Here is a 25643-nt window from a genome sequence, read left to right on the forward strand (position 1 = left end):
ACCTGGACTGAGGCCTGACTGGCCCCAGGCTGCAGCAGAGCCAGCAGCGATCCAGCCCCAGGCGGGCTCTGCTCCCCGGCCGGGGAGGGAGCCTGGGCCGAGCCGCGGAGGATGCGGGGCAGACAAGGCCATCAGCTCAGGAAGGGCAGCACTCTGAGGGGCTGCAGGGGCTCCGGAGGACAGCGGAGGAGGGGAAGGGTTTGGAGCAAGGCCTTACGAAGAGGGTCTGAGGGAGTTTGGACTTGAGGGGATCGCTCAGCCTGGAGAAAAGGCGGCTCGGGGAGGGGGAAGCTCATCGATCCCTGCGGCTCCCTGACAGGAGAGTGGAGCTAGGTGGGGGTCGGCCTCTTCTCCCAGGTAATTGAGCGGCAGGACAAAGCCTCAAGCTGTGCCAGGGAATTTCTTCTCAGAAAATGACTGGGCATTGGAATGGGCTGCCCTAGGAGGTGGCAGAGTCACCGTCCCTGGCGGTGCGTAAGGAAAGGCTGCGTGTGGCATTCAGTGCCATGGCCCGGTTGACACGGTGGCGTTCGGCGGGAGGTTGGACTCGGGATGATGCCGGGATGATTTCCAGCCGCCCCATCCCCGCCACCCGCGCTCCGCTCCGCCCCACGCCGGGCCAGGCTGGGCTGGGCTGGGCTGAGCGGACCAGGGCCGCGTCACGCGCCCGGCGCACCCGCGGCGCCCAATGGGGAGCGAGGAGCCGCCCACGTGACGGAGCGCGCGCGAACGGTCAATAGGGAGGGGGGCTCCTCCCCCCCCCCACCCCGCGCTCCCGCGTCCCTCCGGCGAGTCACGTGATGCGGCGCAACTCTGCCCCCCCCGCTCCCCTCCCGCCCTGGTCACGTGCGCTGGCGCCGGCGGCGCGCGCGGCCCCGACGGCCGTGAGGGGCAGCGCGAGCGGCGGCGGCGGGCGGGGCGCGCGGGGGCCGCGCCGGGCGGAGCGGGCGCGGGGAGCCCGCCGGGAGCCCGCCGGGAGCCGCCGCGGGCACCGGGTGAGGAGCAGCGCCCGCCCCGCGCCGTCCCGTTAGCGCGCCGCGGGCAGCGGGCGGGCAGCGGGGATGCGAGGGTGGCTGTGCCCGTGCGGAACGGGAGAGTGAGGAGAGGAGGGAGGGACGGAGAGAGAGAGAGGGTCCTCGTCGCCGCAGCTGGGCTGGGGTGGGGACCCTCACCCGCGTCTGTCTCGCCGCCAGCCAGTTTCCCACTCAGCCTCTGCAAGGCTCCGACTGCACGTCCTTAACACTGTGTGGTCTTACTGATTTTTTTCTCTTTTATTTTCCTGGTTCGTGGTGTTGCGGTTTATCCTTCCCTTTTGTCGCCGGCTTCCTGGAGCCTGACTGAGGTACCCGGCTGGTCGGGGAAAAAACAAACAACCCAGGAGCAGGAAAAACTCAACGCTTTTTGTTCTTCCTCGCCCGGCTTTCTATGAATATTTACAGCGTTTGTTCGGGTTTTTAACGCACTTCTTCTAAACTGAAGGGGTATTTGCTTTGTTTTTATTTGCGGAGTTCCAATTTCGGAAACTCTTGTAAATGAACGCTAAAGGAATATTTGCCTGTTTTATAAGGAACTTGCAGGGTTCTGATTTAGAAAGTTGAAGTGACCCGTTTGTGTTGTCCTCTACTGACGGAAGGTAAAATGGGCTTAAATCGTTCCGACAAGGGGTGGGATTAAGAGAAAAGGGTACAAGGCATCATAAATGGAAATGTGCTTGGAGCACAGGGTATTTTAGGAAAAACTTTGGAAGCTGTTGTTAAGATGCATTCGTTCTTTAGTGCCTTAATATGAATGTTTCCCCTTGAATGCTTATCTCTCTATATGTCAGATTGGAAGACAGGCATTGCTTTAGAAGACGTCCTCAGTGAATGGATTTGATAAGTTGCACTAAGGTTTTAGCGTAGGGAAAAAAAAAAGAAAATAAGGCAAAGTGTGGTTGTAATTACAGTTTTGTAATTGGAGGTTTGTTATGGTGGGTGGATGGCAGTCACCCTCATAAGGGTGGTTTCCTGTGGCTAAACCAGTCATGTTCAGTAGCATTCACGTGTATGATGGTGCTCTTTGCTTGCTTATCTCTCTCAGCTGGTTACTCAAAGCAAACAGGAGATCTGGTTGTCAGCCCTTGGATCAGTAGTTCTTTCCTCCCCTGTGTGGCACATTAAGGACATCTGAAAATAAATTGTGTAGAGGTTTGGAACACATGAGTTTTGCCATAGAAATTTTGCTTCCTGTAAGGTCCAAGGAAAGTAAGTTAGGGCACACTTTTTCAGGGTGTGCGGGTCTCTTCATTGGCAGGGAGAATGCCTCAGTGCATCCCTTGGTTCATGCATCTACTTAACATCAATAGTATTGTTAATATAATGATAGTATATGGTTTCTCTATTCCTTCTCAGTGCCAAGATATGAAATCAAAAAAAGGAAATGTAGACTGGGGGAAGATCGGCATGACGTGAAGGATTTGATTCTTCCTTGGTTAAGGTGTACTTCCAATTAAAAAGGGATTTAGTGTGCCAGTCACTCTGCGTTGTTCTAAAGCCAGATATCCCAGCTTTTGTGTTCTCACTGCTGTTCATAATTCCCAAAGGCAATTAGGAGAAATGAAGGCCTGGGCCTGCAGTTTTTCTGTGCAGGAGTAGGTCTGCCTGGCTGGAATAAGCTGCAACATTGGAGCCTAAGGAGGGAGTGAAACAAACGTGCAATTGTGTTCCAGCAGCCTTTGCAAATAAGGGGATAATCTTTGAGGAGTTAACTGTAGTTTTTTTTTGTCCCGAGGACAATTGGTACTGTTTTCCCGGTAGGATGTTGTGTTAGGCTATTGTTCTATCCAGCGTGGATTTATTTAGCTGAACTATAAACTCTGTAGAAAAGTATCTAAAATCATTTTAACAAAGCATTTTGTAAACGCTGCCTTTTTTTTTTTAAGGCAGGATTCATGTTTGTCTTTCATGTGCCACTGTGAATCGGCTTGCAGGCTTTTTATCTAGTAAGCAAATTACCGAGGAGATGAATGTGTAGGCAGCAGATTAACACAGAATTTTTGAGGTGCCTATGATTCCAGAAGTGTGTGGCTTTTTTAAATTGTGAGCAGATGTAAATGTTTTTCCCTTAATGTTGGTGCTTACCCTGAGGTCAGTTTCTTTTTCGTCACAATATGTGGCCAGTTCAGTTTCCTTTCTTTTAAAGCCGCCCCCTTTTTTGCTTATTTTTAGCCTAAGTGAAATTCAAGGAGTGATCTCTGTTTCTGTTTGGATACTGAGGTTGTTGGATCATTTTGGAGATGTCAGAGCCGTGAGAAGAGGTGTTGTTGATATAAACTCCCTCTGCTGGTTCATTTTGCAGCAGAAGTAAAGCTTTGTGTTGTGTAATTGTCTATCTCTGCATCATGCAGCAGAAATTAACAGTTGAGAGGTGGCATGCAGTGTTTCTAAAAGCAATTTGGGCAACCAGTTTAAGCTCAGGGGTTTTATACTCATAAGGTTTTTAAGTGCAATTAACTTAAGATCTGGGTGTTGATATATGATGGATACTTCTCAGAGCTGCTGCTGCCTTGTTGCACACAGAATCAGAGCAATAGCCTGAAGCTAATATATTGAGAGAGCTATTAGCATGCAGATTAAAATACCTTGGCTGCTCGGGGCTCCATCTGGTACATTTGCCCTTACAAACTTCTCAGCCGAGGTGCAGCCCTTGCACGGTGTGTGATGTAGCAGGGTCCTGTCAAGAAAAGTAAATAACCTTAGGTGTGGGACTGACACACTGCAGGAAGGGTGAGGGAAGGACGCTGGGTTTCTCTGTGCTTCTGCTTGTGGTGCCATGTCTGGAGTCTCCTGGATCATCTGCCTTTCATGGCAAGGATTTGCCCAGAAGAAACTTCCCTCACAACTGTCCCCACCAGGTTCAGGCAATGGTGTGCAGGGATGAAGCGTGAGTGTAGTTGGTGTGAGGGCTCAGTCATGGTATCACAGAGCATCTGCTCTTTTGGGAAGTGTGCGGTATGTCCTACAGGATGCTGGAACCAATTTGGTTTCAGTTTTGATAATAACGAGTAACTTTACTGATACCTCCGTTTACAGTCCTACATTTGAAAATAGATTTCTCAAATACTTTTTTCCTCACTTGTAGAATTTTTTTTTCCTTCCTGTAACTGCCAGAACTTTTATTGGACAACTGGGAAATTGGCTGAGGTTATTAAGGAATCTGTTTTTAGAGAGAAAAAGGTGGTGCTTCTGCCTAGGTGGAGTATTTGTTTTCTGTGGAAAATGAAGAATAAATAGTTAAATCAGCTTTCTATGCACAACTACAGTTAAGAAACAGTAGTCAGTGTATAAGGCCCAGAACTTTCAGGTTTGTGTGTAATTTCTCTCTCTTGGACAAAAGGATAAAGGAAAACAGCTGCTGTTGCTGCCATAGAAATGTTGAAAGCCAGTGATGATAGGTACTCCAGCAAACAGCAGAATCTAAGGACAGTAGTTAATATTTCAAGAGTAGGGAAAAGTGTGTCTTTGAGGAGAAGCAGTACATATAAAAGGCAATACGTTGTTTGTTTGGTTTAAGGATTTTTGTGAACCTTTGTTGGTTGCTAAATCCTGGATAGAGTTTAGGGTTGAGATTTATTTAAGAAATAGATTTACCAGTGGCAGACGAGTTGTCCTTAAGAACCTTTTGAGGAAAACCCCTGAAATAACTGTAGAAATGTAGTAACAGCTGAAATGACTGAAAATATACAGCATGGTTTTGGGAAAAACAATGTTAACACCTGTTAACAATTGTAAGGATCTTCACCTGTGGATGGAGTTAATTGCTCATATCTCCAGTTTGGGAAGTCTCGTGTGCTTGAAAGCTTTTATCTATTGATGTTAGTTTGACAAGATGTCAGGTTGAGCTGTGAGGAGTGCAGCATAAGTTTTGGAAGTGCTTGGAAAGGTTTTGTCAAAGAGCAGTGATTAACTGAGTCATACAGAGCCGAAGAGAAAGAAGTCAAATGGATTAGAGACCTAGTGCACAGATCAGGAAGGGAGAGAAAAGGCAACACATATTACACTTATTAGTTTTAGAATAGATTTCGTTCTCTGGGTGCTGTAGAACTTGTTATTCTGCCAGAGAATATCCTAGCCAATTTACACCTTGTCTTCCTGTCTTCACAGGTTATGTTGAAAATTACTTCAGTGAAGAAAAGTTTTCTTAAAATCCAGGTTGACTCGTTTGTGCCTTGGCAGTTGTATATTACATGAGGCAAGTTAAATAGGTGAAGTCAGAAGGGACACTTCCTTGGTCTGCTCAAAAGAACAAGTAATTGCTGCCTTGTTTTAATTGATTGATAGTGTCATACGTTAAAAGACTTGCCAAGGTGAGGTGACAAATCTTGGCAGCTAACTAGCCTGTGCTTGTAACTGGACTGGAAATTAAGAAGGCTTAAATGCATCCAAACCTGTTTAGCTGTGTAGAATGTCCTACGCCTTACCATCAGGTAGACTTCCAAAAAAAATAAGCTATTCTACAAATAAATCTATTATGCATTTGCTCTGGAGATTTCAGATGTTTTCAAGACCTGCTTCAAATCTGAAATAGAGAGTTAAGTCAGGCTCTTAGTAAGAGATGTCTGTAGAGCAGAGCTGGGTTTATTGGACCAAAGTTATGGAATCTGATAAGGAAGCAATCCTGCCTGGGTTTTGTGTCAGGGTTTTTTTTGTTTTTTTAATGGACATAATTCCACAGTGATCTCTGTGTTTCTCAAACTTCATTTTCTTAATTGTTATTATTGCTACTTTTTTTAAACTCCCTTCTTCCAAAAAACATCTGCACTGAGTAACAGTTGACTGCTGTTGTTAAATGGCTTTCTGAAGCCCAGTCTTGGTTGTCAGCACAGTTTGCGAACCAAGCATCAGAAGAAGAGCGGAGAGGCTGTCTTGTGTTCTCACTGTTATCCTTACCTGGTACCCAGGCACCATAAAGAGGCAGCCTGACTTGAAAGCAGCACAGCAAAGAATAGGGGGATTGGGTTGCACTGAAGCAAAAAATGAAAAGGAAAGAACTAAGCGTTGATGAGAGGATGGCATCTGGGTAGAGACTGCAGTTCTTATCCATGGAAAAATTCCCTGCCTCCTTGGCTTTTACTGTTTTATGGTGATTTGTCTTGTCACTGACATTCTGTGGAATTCTTCACCTAATGCTCTCCACATTTCACAGAACTTGCTGATAGCCCTGGGCATGGATCATGGATTGTAAGCAGCAGAGTCCCTTCAGGGTGTGGGCGATGTGATGTGCAGGGTTGAGTGCCTCGATGAGCTCTGGATGTTTGTGCTGTCAGCTTTGCTCCTGAGCTGCTGCAGTCATCCTGGGGAAACTGGGAAGAGGGAGCACTGGAGAAGAATGGGTTCTATATGTTTGTTTTCATTGGCAAACATCTCTATACCCTGTCATGTTTCCAGCTGTTAATGTGATCCACCTGGTTTCTAAGTAACAGATTATGGCAATTTTACTTAATTGTTGTTCTCTGATGTGTTTCACTGCCTAATTGCACAAGCTCATGCTTTCCTGCTCTCACAAATATTTTTTGACCATAACAGCTTTTGATTACACAAGAGATGGCAGATTTGGGTCATGTTCATAACAGCTCCATCCTTATTTTTATTTGTATGTTTCACATATATATCAACTGCTTGCTTACATGGCATTTGTAACTTGTAAGATTACAAAAAATTCACAAGTGAAAATTTTATAAATTGGAATTGCAACTGAAATTCCCTTTGAAAATTCCCTCAGAATTCCACTCTGCCACCAGTGGATATTTGCTAAATCACAAATTTTTACTAAGTTTGCTTGTTAAAGAGCAGACGTTTAGCTGTATTGAATATAGTTTACTTAAATACCCTGTTAAGGACACAATTTGTTTTTTCAGTGAGGAGCTTTTTGTTCACCTAAATACAAGGAAATACAATTCCATATTTCATACAGAATAGAATATTTACTTTCAGAGCTACCTGTCTTTTCTCCATGTAAAGGAATTTCCCTTACTGTCTGTTAATGAAAGCGCAAAATACTCTTTCTAATAAGTTTTTTGTTTGTGCTTTTTTTTTATTGCAGCAATGTCCTCTTGCTTGTAGAGGCGTCATGACACACAGCAGCATCATGGTGGACGTAGGCAAGTGGCCAATATTTACCTTACTTTCCCCCCAAGAAATTGCTTCCATTCGGAAAGCGTGTGTGTTCGGGACGTCGGCCAACGAAGCCATTTACATCACGCACAACGACGAGGTGAGCTGCCACAAGTGCCTGTTTTCAGAATGGCTGTAGATTAGTAGCTTCTCAAAAGCATTTTGTGAAATCTAAAATGTGGTGGATATAACATTTGATTTTTTTTTTTCTTAAGTTTTGTGTGGGGACAATATAAATGGACTGTTAGAAGACTTTCACATGGCAAAGGCCAGGATGGATTACATGCACTTTGGAAGACAGGCAGAATTTAAAAGAAGGTGTGGTAGCTTGAAGTTAAGTGCAGACAGGTATGAAGATAGAAAATGAGGTTATGGCTTGCTAAGTAAAAAATACCGTGAAAGATTCTGTAGATTTTAATGATTCAGAAACTCATTATGAGTTAGCATAGTGCTGCTCAAAGAAAATGAGACAGGTGTTCTGGGATGTATTAATGGGAAGTTTCTGGTAAGACTGGGTAGAGAAGGATTTTTTTCCCCCAAAGTCGTATCAATAGTGCCTGTAGGATGAGCCTCCCACAGTATAGCTCTTTACATGCTTATGCATTATTTGCTATTTACAAACTGCTTTTAAAAGAAGGTGGTGGCTTCCCCTTTTCAGAATTTCAGACTTCTTATGGTGCAGTTCCTGAAAATAAAAATAAAATAAAAAGCTTAAATTCCAGGACTGTAGAAATCTGAATAATTCAGTTAACATCCAAAATGCCCTTGTGCAGCCTCTTGAGATTGTTAATTTCCATGCAGGATGTCTCTGGCGCCTGGAGGTCCAAGATGAAACTCTGTCCCTAGTTAATGAAGACCTGAGCATTACACATCTGTGCATACCTGAGCATAAAACATTTGAAATGAGTATTCTTTTGTTTTTCAGGTATTTGTTTTTGGACTGAATTGCAGTAATTGTTTGGGAACTGGAGATAATCAGAGCACAATAGTACCAAAGAAGTTGGAAGCCTTATGTGGAAAGAAGATCTCCAGTCTCAGTTATGGAAGTGGACCCCATGTTGTTCTTTGTACTGAAGGTAGAAAATTAACATTTAGTTAGAAACATAAGTTAGAGATTTTAAGCTAAACTTGCATTTAACGGGAATGGATTATAGTATAATTGTATTAACTTGTTAACTGGCTAACGTACACTAAGAGGTTCTTGTTGGTCTTAAGTGGAAGTAAATGGATTTTGTAATTGCTAAAGTTTCCATTTCTGCTATGTTGAGGTTGTAGCATTTTACACTGTCACTTATGATGTACTTTGTCTTACCTGTGCACTTCCATGTATTTCCACAATCTAGAGGATATGCTGTGATGTATGAATATAAAACAAAGTATATAATTTTATAGCATACAGATGATTCTTCTAATAGTTTGTTAATTTCAATTTCCTGTTGGTATTTGATAATTTCTTAAAATTCTGTCTTAACCTCCCTGAAATTTTTAGTGGTTTTCATCACAAATATTTTTGCAGATGGTGAAGTGTATGCTTGGGGACATAATGGTTACAGCCAGCTTGGAAATGGCACAACCAATCAGGGCATTACTCCTGTTCAAGTTTGCACAAATCTCTTAATAAAGAAAGTGGTGGAAGTAGCTTGTGGCTCTCATCATTCCATGGCACTCTCATTGGATGGGGATGTAAGTTGAAACCTGTTCAAATCTCTTAATCTCCTTGTTGAAGTGAATAGTGGAGGTGACCTTGCAGTTTGAACTTCTGTTTCTACAGTGTAATTACAAATATAACCTTTTCTCTTGCTATCTCAAAATAAGGTGTCCTTTTCATCAGAGCAGACTTGAGAACAACAAAAAAAAAAACCCCAAAACCAAATTACTAACCCCCCCCACCAGAAAAAAAAGGAACCCCAGAACCTTATTCCCAGAACAAGGGAAATACAACTTAGTAAAATTTTGTGTTTCTCACAGGGGTGAGACTAGAAAGATGTGCCACTTAGAGGTGAAGTAATGGTTTTTGAGGTGCAAAATGTTATTTATTTGCTTGCAGTTCTCTTAGTTAGGGGGTGTGTTGAATTTGTATTTACTGGGTTAGAATTTAGTCTTTTTCTTGTAGAAATGTCTTGCATTTCCACATTGGTACTGCAGAAGAATGTGGCTCTGCACACCTCAGAATACCTTGTTGTGTAGCTAATGAAAGAGCACTGGGTTTATATCCAAGTCTGCTTCATGCTGTTTGTTTCAGGCTTCAGGCTATGTGTTGTGGGAAACACATCCAATTAGTTTCCAGTTATGCAGATTTGACCAATGTATGCACAGTGGAAAATCTGGTTTCAGCTGTGCAGTAATAAAAAAAACCCTCTAATTTTAAAACCTTTTGACAGTGAAAAGGGAAACTACAGCTCTTCTCATCCTGGTAATCTGAGCATGTCTGTGTTGTGGCCCAGTATGGAATAATAGTGCAACAGTAATACCAAGTATTTTAAGGGTAAAGAGAGATTGGGTTAAGTGGTCTGTGTTTTATCTGAAAGAAGAACCTACACTTAGGAAAGATTTTGTGCTGTCATGTTTGACTTGGTCAAAGTGTAAAGCTTGGTGAGCATGCAGGGAGGAGAGGACATTCACACATTACTTACACTAGAGGTGCCAGCTGCTGTGTGGTAGCTGCCTGTGCAGGCCAGACTGTTTCTTGTCATAAATGTGACCTGCTTGAAATCTCAGTTGAAGCAGGGAAATTTCTTTGTGTTGACCATGGAGCTGGTGTTTGCAGCTGGCTTGCCCAGTGTGGCTTGTTAATGTACTTTAAATCCATCCCTGGTGTACCTTGCAGTAACTTGGTCTGTTTGTGCTCTGAGCTTTTACCAGAACTGAGTGCGCTGAAAGCAGCAAAATGTGTTAAGCAGCTTTATACAAAGATTTGGCTGCCAGCCCCCCTTGTGTCCTAATAAACCTGAAAAACCTCAGGGAGACATTGAAGTTGGAAGTATTTGTGGAAGTACCTGGCATAATTGGTTGGTATGGTTCAGTGCAGTTTTAATGCAGTGCAAATTTAAAAAAGAAGTATTTTAATGATAGAATTAAAGGAATGCAAACATTCATGCTTCTCTGGCATGTCCTTTGGCATTTTGATCTACCTTCTGAGATTCTCTACCTAAGTATTTCCTGTTATTAAAATTAAAGTATTTTATGAGGCATCTTCAAATATTCAGTAGGAATCAAAGATCGAGCATTTAGAAGTAACAAAAAGCAAAGGACTGATTCTTTCTTTTGTTCATGTTATTCATTGTAAATGAGTTGTGTTGGTGGTGGGGGGTATTTTGTTCTTGTCTTTGGTGGGTTGGGTTTTTTTTTGGTGCTGATGGAGGTGTTAGTTTTTATGACTCTTGGTCTGGTGTTGCAGTAAACAGCTTCTGGCACCAAAGGATGTGTAGGTTTCTCATGAGGGTACCTGTCAGTGTGCTTGTATTGCCAAGCATGTCTGTGGAAGGTGTTTCCAAGAGGCCAAACTTCTGAACTGGATGAGGCACCAGAGGATGAACCCTCAGAAACAATTTTACTCCAAGCTGTGGGCATGTATACATGTAATAAAAATTGGAGGCACCAAAGCCACAGAGTTATAATTTTTTTTATACCAAACTACTTCCCTATCTTCCTGACTTTCAGATAACAGGAACTCATATTTTTGCTTGTATTAGTGCTAGTTTGCGCCAAGAAACTTTAAACTGACAGAAATTGTGGATTTTTTTTTGTTAATGCTGCTGTGAAACACAAACTGACAAAACCCTGCTCTTTCACAGCTCTTGAAAGATGCAGAAGAGGTATGATGAGTGTCCAGCAATAAACCTGGCTTGGAGCTCTTTGAAGAAAACTACATAGCTCTAAACTGGGGAGTTAGTGTGTCTGGGAAATAAATGATATTCTGGCTTGCATACCTTTTTCAAGATAATGAAATTGTAAAGACAATCACTATGCTCTTTGGCTTACAGTCTGACTTGTATTTAATATGGAAATATATTCCTTTTGTTTTCTGTTTTAGTCAGATGCTGTCATTCTTTTGCAATAAGTTGGAAAAAGTGCTATATTCCTATTTGCTAAATGAGTCCTAATGCTGTTTATAATTTTCTTCTATTGAAAATGAACTTTAGGCATTTTAGCTTGTTAAGTAGGATAGTTTACCCAATCTAGTGCTGCCTGTGGGAAGATTATCTATTGCTATCATTACTATTATTAAGCTTTAAACTGTGTGGCTTTGTTTGTTTGTTTTTATGGACAGCTGTACGCTTGGGGCTACAATAACTGTGGTCAAGTTGGATCTGGATCTACAGCCAACCAGCCAACTCCTCGCAGAGTTTCCAACTGCTTGCAGGGTAAAATTGTGGTTGGCATCGCTTGTGGCCAGACCTCCTCCATGGCTGTAGTAAACAATGGTGAGGTAAGTGCTGCTGCTGCATTCCCTCGTTCTCTGTCACCTGAGCCCACCAAGCTGGTGTCTGAATATGGAGAAATGCTGGCAGGGAGGGCTCAGGTTAGGGCTGTTATTGACAGAGCTATCCTGGCAACTTCTGTGAGCCAGCTGCAGGAAAACACTGCGACTGACTGGAGATGCAGTCTTTCAGTATTCCTTCTTATGGCAAAGACTGTATTGGAACACAATTCTTACTGAGTCTGCAACTACAAGAATTTGAACAGTTGTATTAACCATGTTTGTCTTCATGTTGCAAGAGATTACTTAACATAAGTTACGTTAAATTGTTTTAATTAATTAAATTAGTCTCAGTTTATTTCTTTAAAGCATGCACAATCAAACAGTTAATTTTTCTGCAAGGATACATTGGCTGATCCTGTTTTTTAAACACATTGCTTAATTACCAGCAACAAACCCAAGGCGTTCTTTTGAACATTGCCCTCCCATTGTGCAACTGTTCCATTTAACATAAGTTTATGGTGCTGTCTTGCTTTTAGGTATGAACTGTGACCTCTATTTTACTTCATTTCACCAACCAGAGGGTAGTATCTCCTTGTGAATGGAAGGACTGCAAAGTCCCTGAGGCTGAGATGGGTTTTCATTGTCCTTATGTATGTCATGGTGTGTCCACTGTAACAAAACTAAAGGAAGAATTAGAGATAAACTGGGGACTTCCATATGAAGTGATCAGTTCATCAGAATAACTTAAAAAAAAAAGGAAAAGTAATAAGGGAAAGGATGGTGTAAAAGTCAGTGTTGATGCTATGGGAGAGATTTTGGCGTAGTGTAAGTTTATTGCCAAATTCCTAGTACTTCAAAGACATGTTTTTTAGCTTCTTTAAAAGGTAAATGCAGGGTGGAGAAGTTGAGTGCAGTAAGTCATTGCAGTTTACTTAATATCTTTCAGTCTTCTCTGTATTGCTCTTCAAATAGCACACAATTTTTTAGTAAGTACTTTTCTTGGCTTGTGCTTGGATACTAAGTCTTAAGTGCTGCGTACTCCTGGTGAAGAGTGGCTTCATGGCTTCATTTTGTTTTCCTTGTGCACTCAGGTTTATGGCTGGGGTTACAATGGCAATGGGCAGCTCGGGCTGGGGAACAACGGGAACCAGCTGACCCCGTGCAGAGTGGCAGCGCTGCACAGCGTCTGTGTGCTCCAGGTATGCCCAGCGTGGAAGTGAAAGTGCATTCCTGCTGCTAGCTTCTGCTGGAAACCTCTCTTTGGAGTATTACACCTGCTTCTAGATTTCACTAGTTCCAACGCTGAATTTTTTTTAGCTACACTGAATTATATTTTGCTTATACAACATGCAAGTAAGCTGTGAAATACTTGATTTGGTAAATGCTTGGAAAGGTTTAAAGTTAGCTACTGTAACTACTAGTGAATTATGCAGTTGATACAAATTGCATACTTGTTACAAAACTAAATGAAATGTGCTAGTTAAAGACAAGGGGAATCTGATGTTCAAATTTGTTCTAAGTATTCTAATTAGTCCTGTAGAAGCAAGGGGAGAGGAAAGATGAGACATGGTGGTGGGTTTTATTGTTTGGTGATTGGATTTAGTTTGGTTTGTTTGGATTTGGGTTGTTTTTTGGTTTTTTTCTAGCTAGAAATTAAACTAAAATTTGGGATTTCCTGGGTTTTTGGGAAGGTTCTATAGAGTTGAAAGTGGTAAGTTGGGTTGAAGGGTTGTTGGCTGTTGAACTGCAGCTCTCCTCATTACAGAGTACTCATACTGTATTCAGAATAATCCAGCTCTGAAATACTTTCAGAGCATTGCAAGATGTGATGAAGAAGTTCTGTGTTCCTCATGTGCAAAGAAAGCAGGTAGCATCTAGGGAGACTTGTCTAGTGTGCAGTAAGTTCCTTGGGAGCAGCCAATGCAGTTAATGAAGCTGGGACTTCGGCAGTACCTACAGCCAACATAGCTCGTGTTAGCTGCCAGTACTGAGAACTATCGCATTGTGGTGCTGGGTGCAGAGTGCCTGAGATACTTACCATGAGCTAGCCAAGGTAATGTGTGCGATATTTTGTTTCTCATTGTGTTTGGTCCGGGAGTAACGCTGTATACGTTTACTTACAGATTGCCTGCGGCTATGCGCACACTCTAGCACTAACAGATGAGGGCTTGCTCTATGCCTGGGGAGCTAACACTTACGGGCAGCTGGGGACTGGCAATAAAAGTAATCAGCTCAGCCCTGTGCAGATCATGATGGAAAAAGAAAGGTAATCTTGCTCAAGCTCTTTCTGGGTTGATAAAGTCTGAGCATGTGTTATGCGGTCCCTAGCAGTGGAAGCATGCATCTGTAGGGCTTGGTGGATTGTTTTTCTGTTGCTGATGTTAAAAATATGGGAAAGGATGGTAACTTATTGTTTACAATGAGCACTGAGTGCTTTTTGCTGTATGTAATGGTTATTGAACAAAATGTACTTTGCATTAGCTGATACTGAAAGATAATGAAGGAATAAGTGTTATGCTATTCTGTATATTGTTCCATTGCTTAAAACTGGAGCTATGAAATCAATAAACCAAGCCATGAATTGAGGCCTACATTAAAAAAAGAAAAAGAAAGTGGGGAGAAAGGAAACACCACCTTTCCAAGAAGTGACATGTGAAGAAAAACAGTTTTTGAAAGGTTTGAAATAGTCCACCATGAAAATAGAACTCAATTTGCAAGGTTGATTAAGCTAAGGACAGTTAGCACCCATATTTATTACTTGTACCAGTTAGTAGTTTGTAGTTTTTTTAGTTTCCTGGACTCATAAAAGAATGAAATTAACCCTTGTCAGTCCTCTTTCATCATCCTCATATCTGGGGCTAGCTCTTTTGCTGCTCATCTCAGTCCCATTCTCTGGGCCCTTGTGTGTTTTCCGGGCACATTAATGTACCTTGTCTTGGTCTATAGATCTCTTAATTTTCAGTCTCCTCTTATCTAGGAAACACTTCTGCTTTGTTTTTCTCCCCCATTTGGGAAGTCATTCTTATTTTTTGTTGTTTCTCACACTTTAAATTTAAAGCTTCACAGTATTGAGAATGTTTAAGAGCTTAAAAATGGGGGTCAGAGAAAGAAGAAAGGAACTATCACAATAAAAACCACTGCCGTGGGGCTGGTTTGTCTGCAAAGGAACTGACACTAGTGAAGGAAAATGAAATATTCTTTAAAAAGCAGTGAAAGAGAAATGTGTACATTTGCAGATAGATCAACTTTGTTTTGTTAGTGATTTATTTCATGAGTAAACTGTTGTCAAGGAGAACTGTTGCATTCAGAACTGTATGTGAACCCAAGCATGGGGTTATAATAAAGCTGGCATTTGTTCAATGGATGAAGGAGGGGGAAGTACTATAGAACTTCTGCTTGGGATCTGAGGGAGAGATAAGTCACTTGAACTTACTCATCTTGCTTGACTTGGCTCCCTTGGAAACAGTGCTAAAAGTGGGTGAACTGTCATTTCCCATGAAGCACATTACTGCTGCTCCTGATCTTTTTGTTTATGTAATTCTTTTGTCATTTATATTTAATGCTGGCAGCAGTTACTTAAGAGGTTTCATTTGGTGCTGTCTTGAAAAATATTGCACATACAGATGTAAGGAATGTTCAGACTTCATTTAGTGTTAGCTCAGAGGAACAGCTGTGAAGGTCATCTTCCTGAATTTTGGTGTTAAATGCATGGTTACCATGTTACCCTGTACATGTACTGTAAGCATGTGTACCATAGGTGTGCTTTAGTACTGCTGTACTGCTGAAGTGTTGTATAGTCTGTAAAAAGAAGAATCTGTTCTGCTAAGAAAAGAAGGTTTGGAGAGGGAAGTAGTTCAGCTTGATAGCTGTGATAAAAAGTGAGTTGTCCCTTAAATAAATACTCTATGGTGTGTCTTGCAGAGATGTTGCATAGAGGTTCATAAGTTGACAGTTGTTTTACACTACTGTAAAATCAGTTTTCTTTCTGCCAGAAATTATTGATACATATACTGAAAGTGATGTAGATTCTTTGAGTTTTGTCTTGAAATAGTTTTGGCACTTTAAATATGAACGTTGTGCTGAAACTTTTTTTTTGCCTAAAAATCTAACTCTTTATGGGCATTGTTCTTCTGTAAAGGAATACACATTTTTGTGTGTGCATTCTTAGATTGCTTGGAAGGATATTTGTTTGTTCTGGTTGATGGGTTTCTGGCACAAAAGCATGAAATCCTCTGATGTGTTTTTTACCACAGAGAAAAAACAGGAAAGCATAGCTTTTATTTTGAACTTGGGAACCCTCCCTGTTTTACTTCTCACATGCACAGAAACTCTGGCAATGTCTTTGTGGTGTTTTAATTGGAATTGTGTTCCTTCTCAGTTCTTGCAGTGTTTCAGATAAGAATCTAGGGATTGCCTGAGCAACAGGAGAACAGGATAGATAAGTGAGCATCAGCAACTTTAGTATTTTAAAAAACTGTGAGGTGGGTGAAAAGACTATGTAGACTTTATTTAAAAACAACCATAGCTCTTAAAGAATTCATTCCTCTCAAATGAAGCACTGTGTTTCATGTTGAATTTCAGTGTTGAGGGAAAGTAAGCTTAACAGCAAAATAAGTCTGAAGTACAGGCAGTAGGTCAGAGCTCTGTCAACCTACAAAAATCAAGTTAAAAGGAGGTAGAAGAAATTTCTTCTTGAGAATAAGTTTCTGATGTGTGTTGGTTTTAAGGGAGAAAAACAAAACTTGTTTTTTCTTTATCCTCTTTTCCATAGTTATGAAAAAATAGGAGGGAAGTCAGTTGATAAGAAGGACATAGCTAAAGCAACATCTGATTACAATAAAATCTACAATCTCAAAATTTATTTGTGGGATTTTTTAATACCCGTTCAAGCAGTATCACCTTTCTGCAGGACAAAAACCCAAGTACAGGATTGTTGCTGCATAGTTTGATTGGCTGCTATTTTGGTGAGGCCTTTGGGAAGTGCTGCGAGTGCCTCACGGTGTTCCTTGTGCCCGCAGGGTGGTGGAGATCGCCGCCTGCCACTCGGCGCACACGTCGGCGGCCAAGACGCAGAGCGGCCAGGTGTACATGTGGGGGCAGTGCCGGGGCCAGTCCGTCACCTTCCCGCACCTCACCCACTTCGCCTGCACCGACGATGTGTTCGCCTGCTTCGCCACCCCCGCCGTCATGTGGCGCCTGCTCTCCGTAGGTGAGCTCCAGCTCCCGCTGTCCCTGTGTCCCTTGGTGATTGGTACAGCACGCTGCTTCCCTGGCAGGCTTCTGTTTCAAGGAGGGAAGCTTGGCAACTCTGTGGCTAGTTGTTTATTCCTTCTGCTTCCTTCTGCTATTTCAGCAGCTGGGGATCCAGGGTAAGGGTAACAAGGTTGGTTGCCAGTGTACATCCAAAGCCAACCCTGTTTTACCATTACACCATGAATATTGTGTGTGAAAAACGCCAGTCACTTGTGTTTTAAATTTTTAAAGTTTAGTAGTAATAAAACGGTTATAAAAATAGTAATACAATTAGCGTAATAATAACTTGGACAAATTGAGACAATAGAGACAAAGAGTTACAGATGGGCAGCATAACCCTGAAAAAGGACACCTGTTAACAAAGGATTTTTTCCTCTTAAAACTATTCCTGCTTGGAAGATTACTCCTGAGGCTTGTTTTCTTTTGGTATCTAACAACTTTGGATTTTAAGTGTCACCTGTAGCTTTTCCCTCATTAGTATTTGCCCTTCTAGGAGCAAATCTCTCCCCTGTGTTTTCTTGTTTTGAAAGTAACAGAATTCCAAGTTTTCATTTCATGAGATGATTTGTCTCAAGTATATTTAGTTTGACTATCCTTAAAGATGGGCAGACTTGTAAATAATAGTCCCTGTGAAACAAGACTATTTAATTGCTTTTTCTGTTGGAACTCTCTTCTTATATTGCCTTGGATTACTCTGTGGGGTGCTGTCTTTGTGTCCAACAAATAAGCTCAAACCTTTTTTCTTTATTTTCTTTGATCCACATGCTGCTAATTCTTATTTGACCCCAAATAGGATATAAAGGGCTTAGCTTGCACTTCCTGGAAAACATAAAGGTGTTTTCATGTTCAAAAAAATAAGGATGTTTCATCTTACATCTGCTGCCTCCTCAGTTCTCAAGATCTCTTAGGACACCTAATCTATTGACAACAGACCCTAATTTTGTTAGTCCCTGTCTGGAATTGTTTTTGGGGAGCCATGGATCACATCCCAAGTAACCTCTCTCCAGTTAAGTCTCTCAGACTTTACTGTTGCATTTGGCGTGTCCTAACCCAGCTTCTCTGTGCTAACTTCTCATTTAGCACGTTACCACATTTGTAGAGGTCCAGGTAACAGCATCTCACCTGTAGGGGAGAACTGAGTAGAGATGCCACAGAGAGAGAAGATTAACTTTGAGCTGTCTGCTCCTGAGTAAATCTAAGTCTGCTTTTATCCCATTTGTCACTTTCTCTGTTCTCTAATCCTCTGCAATATGTGCTGGTCTTGCTCTCTCTTGACTCCACACTTGTGGAGGTCTCCTGGTTGTCCAGTCTGTTGACTTTTGCTAATAGTGAGAGCTGTTTAAATGACATCTCTCCCTGGTTTCAAGTCCCTTGTTTTTATGAGGTATTCCCAGACTGAGTATAACCAGGTGTTTGACCTCTGTTACCTGCACTTTAATTCCTCTTAGCCTTTGGGGATTCTTCCCCACTTAGTCTGGCAATCTTTCTGAATATTTAAATCAAAATAATTAGTTCTGTGAGCATTTTTAAATCTCCATTTTCCATATGTGTTTTCCTTTCCCACCTGTTTTAATCACATAGGAGTAAACACTTCTTTTTTCTTATGGTTTTTTTTTTGTTTGTTTGTTTGGGTTTTTTGGTGTTGTTTTGTTTTCTTAGGGAGAGCTAACTCTGTGTAAAGGTTATTGTTCTACTTACAGTTACAGTGTCCCTGCCAAAAAAATGAATCAGCCACTCAGGATTGGCTGTGGTGAAATACAAATTTGCAGGACTGAAAGTATTTGGAGTGAAAGCTAAGCTCATGACCTAGCAAAAAAAAGATCACATGAGCAAATGGAGAGGGATTGGAGCATGGCTTAGTTGGGCCAGAGGAGATGCAGTTTCTGTGAGTGATTCATGTAAGTCAGAGGAGTGCAAGGTCTTGTGTGGCACAGGCATGGCTTGCCAGTTCTGAGTAGTTTGTTACAGCAGTATTTCTTCTTAAATGCAAAATAATTTAGTGTCCCTAACGGTTGAAGAGTGGTGTGCAGATTATATATGGATCAATCAGCTCTATACAGTCCTGTGGATTGCATTCCGTTTAGTAGAAATCCATTTGTTTTTCTTTTCCATGCTTCACTTCTTAGAAGCCACTTGCTTTGAAACACACATTTAAGATGCATCAGAATAGTGGGTTAAATTAGGTTTTCTGAAATTTCAGAGGCCTTGTTTTACCAGAAGCTTCAGACAGCTTGTGCTGCAACTCCTGTATGATTTCTAGAGACACACAGAGAGTGTGTCTCCATGAGACCAGTGCCACAGGCCTCAATAGAGAAAACTGTGGTATTTCTGCTTTAATCCACTTCCAGAGTTGCTGAGGTTTTGTGTCCTTGGTTGTACCTTCAGCAGCACTGCTGCTGGATTTTGTGTTGTTATACCTGACTCATAAACTGAGTAATTGGTGTCAGTGATAGTTCATGTTAATGAGGCCTGGCAAAGACCTCATCAGCCTGCAGGCTGTATCCAGTCTGCCAGCACAGAAAGGTGACCATGTGGTGACCTGTTTTCTTTTTAGGCCCAGCTCACACCGTGTCAGTGTGGCTGGAGTGCTGCAGGCCCCTTCCCCAGGGATTTCAGGAGTGTTGCAGACTCCCATTAGCAGCACTCTGCAGGTCAGGGGGCAGAGCTAAGCTGAGCCAGCACTGAGCTGCCTGGAGGCTGGGAATCTTGTGGGTAGTGCCCACATGGAGACAGAGTTCTCCAGGTACTTCCCTTAGTGCTGTGCTGCCTCTGTGCAATGGGATGGAATGGGAACTGGTGACCATTGCTGCTTGTAGCTGTTGTGGAGCAGCCCTTCCCAACAGGAAATGCTACTGGATTAATTAATCGTTCCCATTTTTCTGCTTAAGCCAGTGGATCCCTGACACAGATATGTTTTCCTTGACAACTCTTGGTTAAGCTCCTAGCTTTAGTTAGTGATGAGTATGTTCCATTTAAGATGCTCTTAACATCTCATTTTGTTTGTTTTGAAATTGTTTCTGTAGAGCATGAAGACTTTTTAACAGTAGCAGAGTCTCTGAAGAAAGAGTTTGACAGCCCAGAAACCTCAGACCTGAAGTTCCGTGTGGATGGAAAGTACATCCATGTCCACAAAGCTGTTCTGAAAATCAGGTAGTGGTTGTGTTTCACAGCTCTTATTTGTACAGAACAAGCTTAGGATATCATCAAAGGGGCAAAAAACAGTAAGAGGGAAGGAGGGACCCCAAAACCTGTAGTAGATAGTATCCATGTATCCACAATAGCTTTAAATGAAGTGATGGTAAAAGGGGGTCCACATTAATTTTTCACTGAGCCTGCTTTTCCTGGGATAATAAATTCTGTTAAGTTGGTCTGATTGCAGTGTATACACAGATGTTTCTGTAGCATGGGCAAAAGAAGAGTTTTATTTAAATGCATAATGAAGGCTACAGTGTTAGGAACCAAAATGTGGACTGCTGGCCCTGATGGGGCATGGTAAAATATTTCTGAGTATTGTAGAGTGCCCCATATATGTATTTCGGGGGGACTGTAATGTAACATTTGTCTGTGTGTAATAGTATTCCAGATGATGTCTCTGTCTCCTAGGTGTGAACACTTCAGAACCATGTTCCAGTCGTACTGGAATGAGGATATGAAGGAGGTGATAGAAATAGACCAGTTTTCCTACCCTGTGTATCGTGCCTTCCTCGAGTACTTGTACACGGACAGCGTTGACCTCCCGCCGGAAGATGCAATAGGTACTGCTGATGGTCAGAAAGCAAAGCCAGAAAAACTGGGACAGGGCTTGCAGTATAAGTGACTAAATACAGGCTTCTAGTCTAGCCTAGAATGTATTTTACTGGTGATTAATTCAGCTGTCTTTAAAATGCTGTTGTAGCAAACTTAACTGCAGCAAAAATAATGTGTATTTAGAAGTAAACTATGAGCAGTTTGGTCAAGGTTGGGAGAGGAACTATTTCTCTGGGTGAAAATACTTGCATGTTTTACTAATTTGAGTCAGTTACTTTTTGGCATATGATCAAAGAATCTCAGTAGATCTAATGGGGAGGAAACTTGGACAGCAGAGCAATTACAACAAGCTGTAATTCAAGCCCATTTGTTGATAACAGTTTTTTACTCATGCTATGGTGCCTGCCACTAGGTATGCAAGTTAGTAGGACAGCCTTCATATTTACAGAGATTGCAGGAGTGCAGAATGAGGTAATAAAAAGTTCTTCTTTGCCTTTAATCTGCATTTTCTGAATAGTAACCTACTTGGAAAAAGCACATTATAGAGATAGAGAGCTTTGCAGGAGCAGAGAGGTTGAAGGAGCAGAGTTAATTTTACAACTGACTGATACCATGATGTTTTAATTGCAGGGCTCTTGGATTTGGCTACTTCATACTGTGAAAACAGACTGAAAAAACTGTGTCAGCACATTATCAAGAGAGGAATTACTGTGGAAAATGCATTTTCATTGCTCTCTGCTGCTGTCAGATATGATGCAGAGGTAAACTTCTAAAGTTCAATCTCTTAAATGGGTGGCTGCTTCCTGACTTAAACTATGGAGAAAAGCAGCTGGTTACATTTTCATATAAGCTCTCTCTTACTTTCGTTTAATTCTATTTGCCATTTTCAGAATTTGAGAATGTTGGACTTACCTCTCATGGCAAATACAGTTTTTGTATCTCATTTTTTATTTTCATTTTTCCCTATAAACCAGTACTGGGAAGGTGAACTAGTATGCAGATATTTCTGAGGATGGAAACACTAACTCTGAAACAAGGGGAAGGTTTAAACAAAAAGTAACATAATGAAAAGCAGGCTTTTAAGCCTTAAATTGCTTATTTGTAAGGCTGTGTGTTGTGTGTGATGACATGGTGGTAGGTTGGGGATTGAGTGCATTTGGGATTTTTTTTTTGGTTGGTGGGGTGGGTTTTTTTTAGCTTTTTTGTTTTGTTAGGTACAAATACACTTCCAGTTTTCAGAGTATGCTAATGAAGTGTCAGGATAGGAACTGCTTCAGGGGCCTTCTAAACGTTGAAGACAGAGCAACAGTGTGTAAAGAGGGGAGTGAAACCTCCTCACTGTGGAATGTCTGACTTCACTCCTAGATTCCTAACATGCTGCTTTAGGAACTAATCAGGAAGTATTCCTGGGCTTGCTTTGGCTGCTTGTGTTCAGTAGTATCTGTGCATTGCGTTGGCAACTTTACAATTGGTTGGTTTTGAACTTGCTGCTTATGCTTACAAAGCAGTTTTTTGGTACTCAGTAAATCAACTTATTGCTTTTTCTTGTACTTAATTTCCAGCAGCTGGCATGCAGCTTGCCCTTACTTATTTCAGAGCCTTGAGGTGTGATGCTTGCTTGACAGACCTTAACCAAAAGCTGTGTTAGTGTCTGTCCTGGCTTCTGATCTACTGTGAATAGTGATGTCTTTGATAGAAGTTCATAAAAAATAGGAAGATTCCCATATTTTAGCCTCCAGAGATGGTTTGCAGGATGGGTCTTAGGTGTGTGATTGATTCTGCTTGTAAGGGCTGTAAGGAATCCAGTTACTCTGCCACACCTGTAGCTCCCTAGCCAAGTAAAGTTAGAACCGTAGGCTTCAATGCTGCTTCCAGGAGAGAATGGGTGATGCTGAGGGGTTGGGCTTCAACAAAAGTTGGGTTTACATGCTGCAATGCTGGCAGGGGGCTTGGAATTGCTTGGCTGATGTAGTTCTTTCAGGGGGGTGTGTGCCAGAAGACAACACTTAAAAGAAGCTGCTTCGCTAATTTAAAATACCTCCATGACATTAAACTTGTGCAGTTTCTTTTGGTGACTGACTGAAGGGGTTAAAATTAGGTCAGGGCGAGCTTCTTGTTGTAGATTTTAAAATAATCCTTAGCTGTACCTTGTGCCTTTATTCACCTAAGTCTATATTAAGTAGTTTGCTGGGAGCTCATCCATCTGCAAATGAAACTCAGCCTTTCTTTTTATACAGAACTTTAGATTTTTCCAGAGTTACTAATACTACAATAATTCTGTTTATTGTATGCTTCTGTTGCATTGACTTGGAATATAAAGTTTTTAATAAAGCAGTGCAAAATATTGCAATGTGTATGATGTAATTTTCTTTAAAATGCTAGTTAATTTTGTTATTAAAAAATACCACAACTGTCAGTGTTCAGTTCTAATAAGCTTGTCTTTTTTTGTTGCACAGATGCCACACAAGTCAAGATCTGCAGCTTCAGAATGCTTGGTTTTAGGCCAGGATATATTTTTATATTACTGTTATGTCAAGAACTGGCACTGGCACACACAGTTGCTCTAGTTTCAGTATTGACCTTAAGGGAAAGCATCAATATTATTCAGTCTTTCCTACATCATGGGGCTTAGAGAGTTTGTTTTGCCTTCCTGCAGTGCCCATCCTGCTGAGCAGCCAAGGAAGAATGTGTTCTCTCATATAGAGAGTCCTACAAACATCTGATAAAGAAACTAGAACAGTGTGGGCAGTTGCCCTTTTTTGTCAGGGCTGCAGCATCCTCCTTAGAGCAGCTTAGATCTGCACCACAGAGTAGATTTCCTCCTCAAAGGAGGAGTTGGAAATAATCTGAGTGGGAAGTGTTCAGTGGGGAACCTTGCACTGACAAGGACTGTGCCTTTTTTTGGTGCTCTTTAAGGCATTCTCTCTGTCTGACATCACCAGAATGCAATGATGGTTGTGAGGCTTTGCTAATTATTACATGGGAGTCACTTCCAAGTAAACTCAAATATCCAGAGCCCACTTTCTGCAAGGATTGCTGTGCTGCACTGTGCTCCAGTACTGCATTTGAATCACATTCAGGAGCCCTGTGAAGTACTTTGTAGCAGAGATTGTTTCTAATGCACAGAAGGACCTTCTGCCTAATCTTTGCTGTACAAACTGTCCAGTCAGGATACACTGAGCCTGGAACTTGAAGGATCTAGCTAAGCCCTTCAAGAAGCAGGAAGGAAGTCAAGCAACCTTACAAATAATAGATTTGTTCATATTATGAAAGAAAAGAGCTGAATTTTCTTTATCCACAGTCTTGGTTATACATCATTACCCCAAGATCTCCTATTTACATTGGAGTTTCAAAGTTGTCAGAGAATGCAGATGAAACAAAGTGTGAGAATTTAAAATATATATTGCTCAGAAAAGCTGTTTTTTGTGACTGCTGCTATATAGTGAGAAACAAATTTTGGTTACTTCCTCTTGTAGCTGCATTTTCATAGTGACATATGTGGGTAGAATCATTATTTTCTGTTGCATTTACATAGTGACTGTTGGGGGGGAAACACAGAGCCACTGGGTGTGTTTGTCCAATTTGCTGCAAAAATAAAACATAAATAGGCATTTGTGCCTCAATGATATTTTCTGTGATTGAAAGCAACGATAACATTTTTTCTTTTTGTTTTTTTCCCACCTCTTTAGGACTTAGAGGAATTCTGCTTTAAGTTTTGTGTCAATCATTTGACAGAAGTGACACAAACTACAGCATTTTGGCAAATGGATGGTCCCCTGCTAAAGGAATTTATTGCTAAAGCCAGTAAATGTGGAGCCTTTAAGAACTGAAAGAATGAGGCCGTAAGTCGAGGTGTTTGTGGGGTTCTTTTTCCAGCTACAATGTAACTGTGTGGGTCCAGGCAACTGTTTTGTGGTCTCTTCCACCACAGAACCTGAAAGGCCACAGTGAAAACAAATGTTTTCAGTGCTCGAGAGCGAACTGTTGTAAAAATGTGTCAAGCAAAACACTCACTTGCATTTAACAAACCTGGATGGTGGATCCAGCTCAAGGTTCAGGCAGAGAGGGAATGCTGCAGTGTGCAAAGGATTCCGGCCGGTGTTCCGGACTTGCCTTTCCAGCCTAGGAAATCTCCGTTCTAGCACCGCCTGCTCCTATCTCCAATTTACTGTCTGGGGTTGGAAAACAGTCTGGCCCGAGCCACTGAATGATGTCACTTAAATCATTAACTCCCTGGGATTATAGAGGAGCAAATGGCATGGTTGTCTCTTGCTGCATTTGCATGATTGTGAATGAATTGGCCATTTGCTGTGTGTAATTAACCAAGTGTATGCAGTGCTTCAAGTGTGCAAAAATGATGTCTCTTCAAAGCCTCTGCAAGTGACTTCGAAGAAAGGAGTTACTAGGAAAACTAATTTGAAGTAAATCTCTATATTTGGGTATATTTTAATATAAGTTGTAATGTGTACTTTGTGGAATCTGTTCAAGCAATATTTATAATGCTTAATGGAAATAATTCCACTCTCCAGTGACTTCAGATTATATTGGTTCCCTCAGAGGGGGAAGGGAAAGCTGGGTGGGATTTTGCTTTTAATTATTGTCTAAATTTAAACTACATGTAATAAAATTACTTTTTTGTACCTCTTCACTAGCAAACTTTGGATTTTGAAGAACATTGCAAGCTTTTTGTGTTACATACAGCATCTTAAGTTGCTTCATTTAAAAAACTTCATCAAAACAACAAAGGAAAACCCAAATAAACAACAAATAAAGCCAAAACCCAACTTACCCCATACAATGAATCTTGCTGATTTCACTGTGCCTGACAAAATACCTGTGCTCTTGATTTCAGAAGTTCACAGATTTCTTTGTAGGCACTAATTTTAGACCTCAGTGGTTCACTCTATGGATCTGACTTTTTATACTAAGTCATCCTTAAGTGGCTGTAACCCTTCTGAAGGTATGTATGGACCATCCTTATCATTCTTACTGTGTTTAATGACAGAGCTTGTTAATGCATTTTTGGTTTAGGTGGGTTTTTTTTCAGGCTGAGGGGCCCTCAAGTTCTG

General features: G+C 41.5%; 1 protein-coding gene across 3 annotated transcripts; it reads left to right on the forward strand.

The window, feature by feature from the left end:
- The first annotated feature begins 839 nt into the window (after positions 1-839).
- On the forward strand, positions 840-25362 carry RCBTB1 (RCC1 and BTB domain containing protein 1). Of its 3 annotated transcripts, none has more exons than XM_071448455.1 (12): positions 840-995; positions 7081-7251; positions 8077-8227; positions 8668-8834; positions 11422-11580; positions 12666-12773; positions 13698-13840; positions 16593-16783; positions 19851-19977; positions 20431-20582; positions 21205-21335; positions 24264-25362. In XM_071448455.1, exons 2-12 carry the CDS (start codon positions 7108-7110, stop codon positions 24402-24404), a joined length of 1614 nt encoding a protein of 537 aa, XP_071304556.1. In that variant the 5' UTR covers positions 840-995; positions 7081-7107; the 3' UTR covers positions 24405-25362. The 3 variants fall into 3 exon arrangements, with proteins under 3 accessions (XP_071304556.1, XP_071304558.1, XP_071304557.1); XM_071448457.1 differs by lacking the exon at positions 840-995 and adding an exon at positions 1213-1342; XM_071448456.1 differs by lacking the exon at positions 840-995 and adding an exon at positions 1497-1633.
- The last annotated feature ends 281 nt before the right edge of the window (positions 25363-25643 follow it).

This window comes from Agelaius tricolor, unplaced genomic scaffold (genome assembly GCF_023055355.1).
Source record: "Agelaius tricolor isolate 1412-34295 unplaced genomic scaffold, bAgeTri1.0.p SCAF_26, whole genome shotgun sequence".
In the NCBI taxonomy this organism is placed as follows: Eukaryota; Metazoa; Chordata; class Aves; order Passeriformes; family Icteridae; genus Agelaius; species Agelaius tricolor.